The sequence below is a fragment of the Bidens hawaiensis genome, unplaced genomic scaffold, assembly GCF_021521415.1.
Source record: "Bidens hawaiensis isolate Kalapana, Puna unplaced genomic scaffold, B.hawaiensis_p1.1 tig00012479_1, whole genome shotgun sequence".
Taxonomy (NCBI): Eukaryota; Viridiplantae; Streptophyta; class Magnoliopsida; order Asterales; family Asteraceae; genus Bidens; species Bidens hawaiensis.
Genome location: NW_027492022.1, coordinates 619,067 through 631,191, shown reverse-complemented (window position 1 = coordinate 631,191; position 12,125 = coordinate 619,067). Strand labels below are relative to the sequence as shown.

Genomic DNA, 12,125 nt, shown 5'->3' with positions numbered 1-12,125 from the left:
TTTAATTTAATATTGTGTTTTTAATTTAAAACTAAGTTAGTTATTTTAGTTGAATAAAAACTATAAAAAATGGTTGAAAGACGGATTGGGGAGACCATTGCAAGGGTTTAGGGGTGTTTAGGGACATTATAATGTAGTGCTAACAAGAAGGAAAGAGAGTGTTAGGGGTGAGAGAGTGCTAGGGGTGGGGTAGAGTGGGATGGTCACTCCCACCCCCTAAGCTAGCCAATGAAAGTCAACTAAAACAATAGAAACGGTGATTTTTACAAAGTCAACTAAAAAAGTATCTTGGGTGTCACGTTGCATGTTTTTAAGCATTCATATTATGTTTTCCCTACCCATACCCGATCTATCTATACATAATAAATAAGTAATTTTCCACTATCATCCGTTGCATGTTTTTAAGCATTCATATTATGTTTTCCCTACCCATACCCGATCTATCTATACATAATAAATAAGTAATTTTCCACTATCATCCGTTGCATGTTTTTAAGCATTCATATTATGTTTTCCCTACCCATACCCGATCTATCTATACATAATAAATAAGTAATTTTCCACTATCATCCGTTGCATGTTTTTAAGCATTCATATTATGTTTTCCCTACCCATACCCGATCTATCTATACATAATAAATAAGTAATTTTCCACTATCATCCGTTGCATGTTTTTAAGCATTCATATTATGTTTTCCCTACCCATACCCGATCTATCTATACATAATAAATAAGTAATTTTCCACTATCATCCGTTGCATGTTTTTAAGCATTCATATTATGTTTTCCCTACCCATACCCGATCTATCTATACATAATAAATAAGTAATTTTCCACTATCATCCGTTGCATGTTTTTAAGCATTCATATTATGTTTTCCCTACCCATACCCGATCTATGTATACATAATAAATAAGTAATTTTCCACTATCATTCGTCACAAATGTGTAAGCCCAGCTTAATTTACTCGTTTCTCGGATTTCACATTTTGTTTGTTCCTACTACACACATAAAACTTTCAAAATTGAATAATTTTTTTTCTTTTCTAATACTTTCTTTATTCTACCCGTCTAATAAAATTTGGGGGCAATATTCCAAGAATATTTTTATCTACATTTTCATTTACTTGCGCACATGAGTTACTATAGCGAATGTGGGTACGGTAACAAACCAAACCGATACCAACCAAGTTTCCGCTGCAACTAGTTAAAGTAAAAACTGCATCACACTAGACTGGGAAGCTATTACGAGGGTAAGGACAAGAGACCTTAGGTAGAACCATCTTTGCCTTTAGCTAATGAAGCAACTCTTAGTTGTTGAAGCATCCTAACGTCCCTCGACGTACTTCTCATTGTTTACACTCACATTCTCTGTTAATAAGCCTTGTTACCGACGAATTGATGGCCGTCCTGATACTCTTTTGCTTAATAGTGCATTAAAGAATTAAAAAGTCATAATTTAATGCAGGAAATGATACTAAAGTCTAAAGATACGTGTAATGGTAATCATCGGGCTGAATATATTCTATTAGAGTTTGAATATATCATAAAACCACACTTTGAATATGATGTTACAATGGGTATAAATAGAAGATACAAGAGCTTAACTTTAGAAATACAGTAAATACAAATATATAAAATGCATAAGTTATGGAGATAATGTCTCCATCTTTAAGTAGCCATGATTCCTGAGATTGATATGATTATTATTCTTAATATGCCCCCGCAAGATGGACGACCATAGGATAAGTCCAATCTTGAATAAAAGTGGATGATTATGGTATTTAAGAAATAGAAGAAGCTGATGAAGTTGAAGATGTAAATGGGGATGAATCAAAAGTAAAATATATTTTGTGAGTTTTTTTTAGGGTGAATGAAACAAAAGTAAGATATAAAAGGTGGGGTTCGCCGGAAAAATGAGGGCGGCGGTGTTGATAGGGTAATAGGTTTTGCAAAACCTAATTGATGTAAAGAGAGAAGCAATTGTGATTGAAGAGGTAACCATTGCAATGGTGATGTAGGTAAATGTGTTTTTTTAAGGGATTTCGGTAGAGATGATTAGATCATAGTGCCCAGAAAAGAAATATAGAGGTTGTTAGAAAAGAAATTTAGGGGTGGCGGACGGTGGTTTGCATGCTAATAGGATCAAAAGTTTTCTCGTTGGAGATATGAGCTGTGATACCATATTAGAGTTTGAATATATCATAAAACCACACTTTGAATATGATGTTACAATGGGTATAAATAAAAGATACAAGAGCTTAACTTTAGAAATACAATAAATACAAATATATAAAATGCATAAGTTATGGAGATAATTTCTCTATCATTAAGTAGCCATGATTCTTGGGATTGATATGATTATTATCCTTAATATATTCAACCTTTAGTTCGTTCGATTGATACCTTACATTGTGTTTATTGTTCTCATACTTTGTTACAGTAACAACAAGTACGTTGTTTCAGTAAGAGATAAGTAATGATTTGCGACTTATGATTGCTGAAGGATCAACCAGGCTGTTGTTTTCCAAGAACTCTTGGTACCATCTAGCTGACAGTTTGGGTATCCTTTCAAATGTTTTGCGGTCTACATAGTGTAACCCAAATCTAACATTGTAACCGAGACTCCATTCAAAGTTGTCCATCAATGACCATACAAAGTAACCACGAACATCGGCTCCATTCCTGTTAATTAAAGTTAAATTTAATCCCCTTTATCCTTTCATGGTTAATGTCATGCATATACTGAAATCACACTAAACTGTTTTGAGACATAAGGGCATGAACTTCTTATGTTGTTTTCTAAATAAAGTACGCTTAATCGAAGGTTAATTCGTGTCGACTTTATAGCTTAACGTCAATTTTCACGACAAAAAAGTTTACTTGACTTAAAAGTCAATGCATTCCAAACTCACCTTTTGGCGTCAGCTAAAGATGCAAGATATTTCTGATGGAATTCAATTCGTTTGAAATCGTTCACAATATCTTCAACTTGTACATCCTGCACATTTGGTGATGAATACCCTGAAACAAAAACACGAAAATGATCATTAATATAGTATTATGAATAACACACTAACACATGTTGATTATGAGAAAACTAACCATTTTCAGTGATAAACATGGGCGTGTTATTGTACCGAGTTTTCATATAATTAACAATCTCTTCCATGCCTCTAGGAACCACAAACAAATTTGGCATTGACATCTGTGAAATGCAAACTCATTCAATTTTATACTAATTTTATACAAAACATTTATACGAATTGCAAAAGAATCAGTATCATACAGGATCACCGATCGCCACACCATTACGCTCTCCGGTAATTTCCACCAAACCCGTGATAGCACGATTAGCAGTGCCAGTGCAGCTAGAATTAGTACAATCCTTAGCATATAAAGTCGAATAATGATTGATCCCAATGAAATCAATACTATTCTTCATGAATTCCTTTTCCTCTTGGGAGAATTCTGGTAATTCATTTCCATGATATTCACGCATTTCTTGAGGGTAGTCGCCAAATATAGGAGGATCTAACGACCTGTTTGGATTAACATATTGAAAATTTCACATTCGTTTTGTTAGAAAAGATATATTTAAGCATGGTTTAAAATATTACCAACCAACACTGAAGAGCATGGCTCTTTCGGCAGCCTTTTGATCTAAATAAGTATCTGTAAGTGGCTCAAACATGAAACAACTTGCAACTAGTCCTATCAATCCACCTTGTGTTGGCTGCAAGAACAAGTATAGATATAGAGATTATGCTTCTAACTTATAAAAATAATTAATTATTACTTTATGAAATAAGAAGTAAAAGATTATTAATTGCCTGAAAGTTGTCATGATATAACTTTGCAGCCTTGCCATGGGCCAATAACATGTTGTGCATAGCGTAAAGAGGCTCAACATCAGAATTGCCTGCTAGACAGTTGCCAAATGGCTGCGAACAGTGGTTCGGTGGATAAATTCCTCTTTCATAAGCCATCTCTGCAAGTAAGTTTGGTTCATTAATAGTGATCCAGTATTTCACCCGGTCTCCAAAACTTTTGAAACAAGTCTCTGCAAAATGTTTGAAATCGTCCCTGCAAGAAAGGTGTTACTAATAGCCCAACCAGGATATATCGGTTGATTTTGAAGGTTATATAAACATTTATACATACTGCATTTGTGGGTCAAGCCAAGAACCATATTTCTCTTCAAGTTCTTGAGGGAAATCCATATGGTGAATTGTCACAAATGGCTCGATTCCTGTACAGTTTCGCCTTATTAATTAAAAATCAGAACAGTTTTTTTTATTTTTTTCGTATTAGAAAGCAAGTATATTTTTTACCTTTAAGTATAAGATTATCAATGATCTTATTGTAGAACATGATTCCCAGAGAATTAACTTCACCAAATCTCCCCCCTAAAAGAAGAATTAATTGCAAAAACAATATCATTTAAAAGTTCTATGATCTTAAGATACGGAGATTGACACAAGCTGGCATGATTAAGAAAGTTTACTTGGAAGAATTCTAGTCCAAGAAAACGAAAAGCGGTATGCTTTTAATCCAAGAGAATGCATCAACTCAATGTCTTGCTGTAAAGAAACCAAGATCAAATAATTATATATATAAAAAAACAGTTTATGATTAATAACAATACAGAGCTAAGTAAAAGAATGATACCATGAACAGATGGTAGTGATCATCTGCAACATCTCCATTCTCACCATCTTCTGAACATCCTAATAACAATGGCAGCCGTCTTACCAGCATTCGATTTACAAATTAACAAAACCAAACAACAATAAACACGACACTAACCCTTCGAATGACAAAATTCATCCCAGTTGCTAAGAGACTTTCCATCTTCAAGATATGCACCTTCTATCTGCAAACAATTGCATGTTTTTAGGATGAAAATGGATATAAAACTGAGGAGTCAATTTATAATACTTGATAAGCAGAAGTGGCTGCTCCGAAAAGAAACCCGGGTGGAAAATTGGATCTTTTGATCTGGTCTTCTTGATTGAATCTTGACTCTTGGCCATTGATGGAAGCCTCAACAATCCAAGAACAAGCTAAAAAGACAAAAAGAAGATAAACTACTACTGAATTTAATTCCATTTCTTAAAACTTGCTCTCTTAATCTATCTATCTATCTCTAGAAATATGAATAAAATCCAGCTGAAAATCAGAACTGATATAATAATTCCGCTCAATCTGTCACTTTCATATTCATTTGACTAAAATTAATTTAATACAAATAAAATTAAAACTAAAAAAAATAAAGTTGAATTCACTGATAAAAATAACAAGAAATGAATATTACTCAATTTGAAACTTTTTTTTTTTTGTTTTTTGTTTTTTTTTTGAACAATAATGATTCTTTTATTATATAGAAACATAGATATTACAACAACATAGCAGGTAGGCGGGCAACAAGCTGCGCCGCCACTCCTTTCTGAATTGCAAACCCTAACCTGCTAAAGACATACCCCTGCCCCTTTGGAGTCGACACATTGCTATGCACAACCCGTTGGACCCTAGTTAGGAAACGGATAGCTTCCGGTGCCAAGGAGCCAAAGGTATCAAAAGCCAAAGGGACAAAAACATGTTGGTTCTCTTCGCAGGCTTTAGCATGTTTCTCCACCTTCTTCGTTTCAGCCCTTTTCATTGCTTGCCCAGCTACAAACCTATTATCCCTCAAACCAGCTAAGGGAGATACCCCTGTGAGGTCAACACAAGCGTGTTTTCCCCCGGCCCAACCAAAGACGAGCAAATCTGCCGGTCGTAGAGTAGATCTCCCTTCCGTGGGGTCTGTAAGGAAGTTTACGGGGGCTTCCTTTTTAGCTGATATCCCATCTCGCCTTAAGATGTCCCAAAGAACGTCCCGCACCCAATCATGTCGATATTTGAACCCAGGCATCTCCTTGCAATGAACCGCATGCTCTCCGAATTTATCCAGGCAAGCCTTACGGCAGATCGGACATGTTTCGTCTTCTGGGTACATTGGGACCATCAAACGGTACTTAAGAATGGCCCTATACTCGACCGCAGACATGCTTTGGCCCAAGCCATCAATCGGGATAACGGTCAGAAAATCTTGGGCATGAGGACCTTGTAAGCATTCAATAACCGCCTTCTGTCGGGGGGACAATCCAAAAACTTCTCCCAGGCTCTGAGCGATTTTGCCAAAAAGGGCATTCGTCAAAGTTTTTTGAGGCTTTGGTGGGGCGGTGTCCATATTAGAGAAACCACCAATGTCAAAGTCTGGGAGAGTGCCATTTAGGCGTTCTAGGGCCTGCACGTAGTCTGAGTCCAGGTCGACAACTCCGCTATTCCTTAAGATGTGATTCTGTAGCTTCCAAGACTGAGCCCTCGACGCTACAAAAGTGTAAACCCCAACATCATGAGCCGAAAGAAGGCCTAAACCCCCTAAGCGCATCGGTAAAGATGCAAGTCGTCACTGAAGATCACCAAAGAACGGGCCTCCACATACAACTATGTCTTCGATGGCTTCTCGAAGCCCCTTATCAAAACAGGATACCGCATCATCCATCATATGGGGGTGGCATGTTTGTAACCCAAAAAGCAACTTAGCAACCCCCATGCAAGACCTAAGCAGGAGGAGTTCGCTCTGGGGATCCCTAAGGCAAGGTAAGAGTTTCATAAGATCAACCGCATGAGATGCTCCCCGCCTCGCCAACTCCTTAATAAAGTAGGGATCTCGACTAACAGCCCCTCCAAGGAGCTTTACCCCTCTCTCTGGTCTACCAATCCCACTAGGGAAGAGCCCATCTTTGACTTTCACCCCATTACACGCTGGCCAAAAAACCTCGGTTTTCTTAATATTAAGTTGCAGCCCCAATGATGGCCCTTCCGAGCTGATAATGTCTAGAGCTTTAGCGACTTCGATGGCACCACCAATAATAGTCCCATCATCCAAGTACCAAGCATGAAATGGGAGGTTATGGTAATTTTGTACCCGGAGAACAAGAGGGTGTAATGCTAAGGCAAAGAGGAGGGGCCCAAGGGGGTCTCCCTGCTGAACACCAGTAGTAGCCCCTATACAGTCATCACCAACGTACAACCTAGCCGGCTGGGTATAAAGGAACTGGACCCATAGATAGATAGACGGGCAATGATGATGAACCTCCCGGAGAAGGGCTGTGCGGTCGACCATATTGAAGGCGTTGGAGAAGTCCACGGTAAGCATAGCTAAAGAACCGTCCGCGTGAAAGGAGTTAAGAAACCGGTTCGCGCTGTGAAGCACCGCCTCTGCCCCATTAGGGGTCCCCACCCCAAACTGAAAGTCCCCTAAATACTGAGTCATTTCCTTCCCAACCATCTTCATAGCCACTTTAGAAACCAACCTACGCCAGATTGCCCCCGCAGCAATGGGCCGAATTCCATTATTCGGCTTTAATAAAGGGGTAAGGGGCTGAAGCAATAAACTCAGCGAGCACCTTGGGGCACAGACCCCCTAGCCATAAGTTGACGACTTCAGTGATGGCTGAGAGCAGACCCATGGAAGTCACTGATCCCTCACCACTAAGAGCGTCCAACAAGTGTTGCGCCCGCATCCCGTCTCTCCCGCATGAGGTCCCTTTAGGAAATGATCGGATACATCTAAGCACACAGTCCCCATCCACAGAGAGAGTAGGCAGGGCGACAGAGCTAGAAGGCAAGGACGGAGGCGGCACCACTGGGTGTTTATCAATGAGGGCTTTCATGGTTGAATCTCCGAGAGGGGCAACCCCACTTGAGCATAATACCTTAACTGCAGCTGTGAAATGACCATCCCTGACTTTCCTGAGACATTGTTTAATATTGAGGCTGTTTTCAGAACCCTCCTCCCCTCCCACCTCTCTTTTAGAAAAAGTGCTTCCCCCCACGTTATCAAAGAGAGAAAGAACCAAGTCAGCAAAACCAGATCCATCTTTCCATACCGCAAGTGCTTGCTGAATGCTACTACATTGCAAAGACTTTCGATTCCCTGACCTGCGTTCCTGCCTAGTGGAAGGTTTCACCACCCTTAAAGTACAACGCGGCAACAATAGTAATTTGACCCAATTCTCAATCGAGCCTGGTGAATCCACTACCTTGCGTAAAGCGCATGCCAAAGTCTGAGCAAACGCCAAACGACAACTTGGGGGATGCTCTTAACCGTTTGAATGGGAAGGGAGAAAACCCGTTCCAAAAGGGATACATCCCCAACCACTCCTACAGATGGACAAGGTCCTTATCCACAGATACACGATTAGGTTTCTGGATCCCAACGATGAATTCTCCAGCATCTCTATAATCCACAGAAAAAGAATAGACACCATCAGCATGCTTGCACCCCCTTCTTAAGGCATGCAACGTCATGCACCTCCCACATAACCATTTATCCCCCGCCCGAAGGGCTTCCCCAACATCTATAAAAAGGTCCAAATCCTTGGAGATAACATCTTTTAAAAGGTTCTTCCGAGTATCCGTTTTGAAATGGGTACTTTGCATGTGCTCAAGTAGGCGGAAAAACCCCGAGGACCCAGGTCTACCATCCTTACACTCGTGGAAATGCTTAAAAGGGCATGGCCTTAAACCGTAAGTGGAGCTAGGACCAAGCCCTTCACTGAAAACCCATTTTAGAAAATATTAAAAAATTATACGATGTGAAACGTTAAACCCCAAGTTTAATTTTCTCATATAACATTTTCTCTTTTCTCTACTCACAATCACTCATAACCAAACCATATACTTTACGAAACTCACTCACATAATTATAGGTCATGGGCTGAGAATGCTTTTAGTCGTTATGGTGAAAAGGGAACGGCTAGAAGGCTTCTATGTAGGCAATCTGATTTTAAAGGTCCAAATCAGTCAAAGAGAGTAAGGATTGAAAATTTGAGCTCTAGTTACGCTTCTTTACCATTCACGGGTTCTAATCCTATGTCATTGTTTTCCTTGAACTGCTTTACTATAATTTTGTTTAGTATATTGATGTATATTAAAATATACATCTTTTTAGCATCAAATAATCTCTAAAAACTGCAACTTCTATCGTATAATATAGTTAAAATAACTACTTATCATGTTAAAATATATTTTCAGGTGAATCCAAGCCTCAAACGAAGAAGCGAATGAAAAAACAAAGAAAAACCAAAGAAAACAGCAAAACATGGGCCTGTGCTTCAAGAAACATGGGGCTGTGCTTTCAGGAAACACGGGGCTGTGCTTTTAGGAAACACGGGGCTGTGCTTTTGGAAGCACGGGGCCGTGCTTCTGGTCACTTTTCAGAAAAGACAAAATAATCTACAAGAAAAGACAAAATAGTGAACAGCTGGACAGGGGGGCGTGCTTTTGGAAGCACGGGGCCGTGCTTACCTCTCAGAAACGACAAAAATAATTAGCACATGTCACTAAAAAGCACGGGGCCGTGCCTTACACTCCATATTGCCTATAAATAGTGGCTCATGTTGCACTCATTTGGTTGCCTTGAAAAGAATTCTCTCCGGTTTTCACTTATAAAAACACACACTAACACTCACTTTGAAGATCTAGTGAAGAGTTTGAAGGTTTGGAGGTCATCACCACTAATCATCATCATCATCCATCATCATCACCATTAAGGAGGAAGATCCATCTACATTTGGTTAGATTGTTCCAAGTTTAATCATGTATTTGTTATCATCATTCATCTTAATGTTTATCATCATGCTCATTATGAGCTAAACTCCTTTTACCATCTAAAATCTATGAAAAATCTTTGTTTTACTTGATGATTATATAAAACATGTGGGTTAGTCTAGTAAAGTACATGGTTATATTACAATTATCTTTTGATGAGAAATGTTTCACCATCTTAAATCACTAATTCAAAGTTGGTGGTTGTCAATCCCATTGGCAATCGTTCATGATCGATTCATGTTCTTGAAAAATAGAAATACTTTGATACATTATCGAAACATGGATCCTTATATTGTACTTAGAAATGATGAGATATAAGTTATGATGTATTTCTCTAAACCTTGGTAATCCGAAAATGGCTTTGCTTAGGATATCAAATTAGTTAAAGAAGTCATATGTTAATGTAATGTGTAATTATAACCTACATGAATCAACCAAGGGGAGGTTGTGTGAGTTTACTACAACCACCCGAAGTTGTTAGAATTGGTATTTGATAAATCGAAGTCAATCCTAATCTTTCTACTTTACGAAACTACTTGCCAACTTAAATTGACATTATTGAGGTGGCATGACATTAAGAAAGGACTTTAAAATGCGCATGCTATCTCCTTAGTGCCAAAGATGCTCACTTAAGGTTTAATGAGCTATCTATCATATATTATTACGGCAAGTCTACCACATGTTTATATATCAATTATCAATGCTAAAATGGAGTGGATTCTTGATCTTAGATGGTAACCTTCGCATAAGTGAACCACTCGTTTAGAATTTATTGTCTTGGTCACCTATATATATTATATATAAGTATTTACATTTTATAAAAAGATCAAGAATTAACCCCCAAATAATTAAAACCTCCGACTAAAGTAAAACAACGATTTATTATTAGAAACATTTGTGTCCACGGATCGATACTTGGTTCTTATCAATACTATTCTACATATACGATAGGTACACTTGCCTATTTTGTGTGTGTTTAGTCATTGTAGAAATCACTTTTATAAATTTAAAACACGATCTTGTGCAAAAGCTAAATATCCAATCCATCATATTTTATACAAGCCGCGCACACGCACATCATATATTATGCTGAAAGCCTTAGTAACTATTTAGACAAAATGATTCCTGTTTGATTTGCCATGTTGGATGTTTGAGTTATTTACGTAGGCTGATTTTCATAGTTGTTATGATGATCTTGTGATGTGTATGATTGCGTATTAGTATTGATTATCTAATTGAGTTGTGTGGTTGATTCAATCTTTCATTGTAGCTATGCTAGTTAGGTTTAATTCTTCTATTTATGGGTTATATTAGCGCTTACTAATCCAGGGCTTAATTCCCTAGCTGGTAATAGAAAACTTTGTAATTCGATTGAGAAAGTACGTGAGCTAACTATGAGAAGGGTCTGAATAAAAGGATCTGAAAATTAGTTAGGGTGTGTTCGTTTCACAGAATTCGTGAGAATTCAAAGGAATTGGAATTAAAATCTCATGACTTGGCGTGTTCGTTTTGTTGGAATTGTTTTAATTCCATTTTGGTGTGTTCGGTTCAAAGAATTTGAATTGGAATTGGAATTCAATTCCTTCAAGTTTCATTAAATAGAGGGATTTCAAATCCTTCCAAAATGTGAAGGAATTCAAGGAAATTCATTGAAATCTTATCTCAAGTTTTTTTTAACGAAGATAACGAATAAAACATTTGAGCTCTTTTAGATTTTTTGTTTTTAATTTATAATTTGAGTTATGATTTTTTTATTATTATTTTTGAATATTTTTTGAGGGGTTTTTAATCTTAATAGAAAACCCATAAAAATTCAAAAATAATAATAAAAAAATCATAACGCAAAATAAAAAAAAATAATCTGAAAAAACAAAAATGTTTCGCCGTTATCATTGTTAAAAAAAACCCTCTTTGATTCCTATTCATTTGTCAAACGAACACATTAAGAATGCATTTGGATTTCAATTCCCCTCAATTCCAATTCCTATTGGAATGTTCAGATTACAAATTCAATTCCTTCAAATTCCAATCCTATGCCAATTCCAATTCCAATTCCATTTCATTATGTGAAATGAACGCGCCCTTAAGGTTTTCTTAGAAGTTAAAACTAATCTCATATAGGTCATAAACTGCATTCTATCTAGTTGCAAAGCCTATAGAGTCGTAGATATGTAACAATAGTGTTGAGAAATCCTAAGTCACAATGTTCATAATAAACTTAGCTTCGTTAGAATATGTTTTAAGGTGTGTCTGTGCCGTTAATCCTTGTTCTAATAGGATTAACTTGGTTGGGTATTAATCCGTTATATATACTTTCTTTTAAGTTTCTAAGAATTGTTTTAAAACTACTAAGTAGCGTTTGTTATGCAGGAATGATACGAGGCATGGAATGATTCACTGTGAGTTAATGAAAAAAATTGTGTTTGGTTGGCCAATGGAATGGATTCAACGATTGCACATGAGATT

The 12,125-nt window shown here is 37.3% G+C and overlaps 1 protein-coding gene across 1 annotated transcript; it reads right to left on the bottom strand.

Moving 5' to 3' along the window:
- Nucleotides 1-2,378: 2,378 nt before the first annotated feature.
- LOC143541266 (beta-glucosidase 18-like) lies at nucleotides 2,379-5,255 on the bottom strand. Its single transcript, XM_077034143.1, has 12 exons — nucleotides 4,941-5,255; nucleotides 4,809-4,875; nucleotides 4,671-4,729; nucleotides 4,507-4,582; nucleotides 4,334-4,408; nucleotides 4,164-4,251; nucleotides 3,833-4,085; nucleotides 3,620-3,735; nucleotides 3,289-3,541; nucleotides 3,105-3,207; nucleotides 2,915-3,023; nucleotides 2,379-2,684 (listed from the first exon to the last, which is right to left on the bottom strand). Exons 1-12 carry the CDS (start codon nucleotides 5,109-5,111, stop codon nucleotides 2,462-2,464), a joined length of 1,593 nt encoding a protein of 530 aa, XP_076890258.1. The 5' UTR covers nucleotides 5,112-5,255; the 3' UTR covers nucleotides 2,379-2,461.
- Nucleotides 5,256-12,125: the final 6,870 nt, after the last annotated feature.

Excerpts from the sequence above, each read along its gene's own strand:
- LOC143541266 (XM_077034143.1), bottom strand. The coding sequence starts at position 5,111 with ATGGAATTAAATTCAGTAGTAGTTTATCTTCTTTTTGTCTTTTTAGCT. Across the intron at positions 4,583-4,670 it reads ATCACTACCATCTGTTCATG|CAAGACATTGAGTTGATGCA; the intron begins GTATCATTCTTT and ends GTTTCTTTACAG. Across the intron at positions 4,252-4,333 it reads TGATAATCTTATACTTAAAG|GAATCGAGCCATTTGTGACA; the intron begins GTAAAAAATATA and ends GAAACTGTACAG.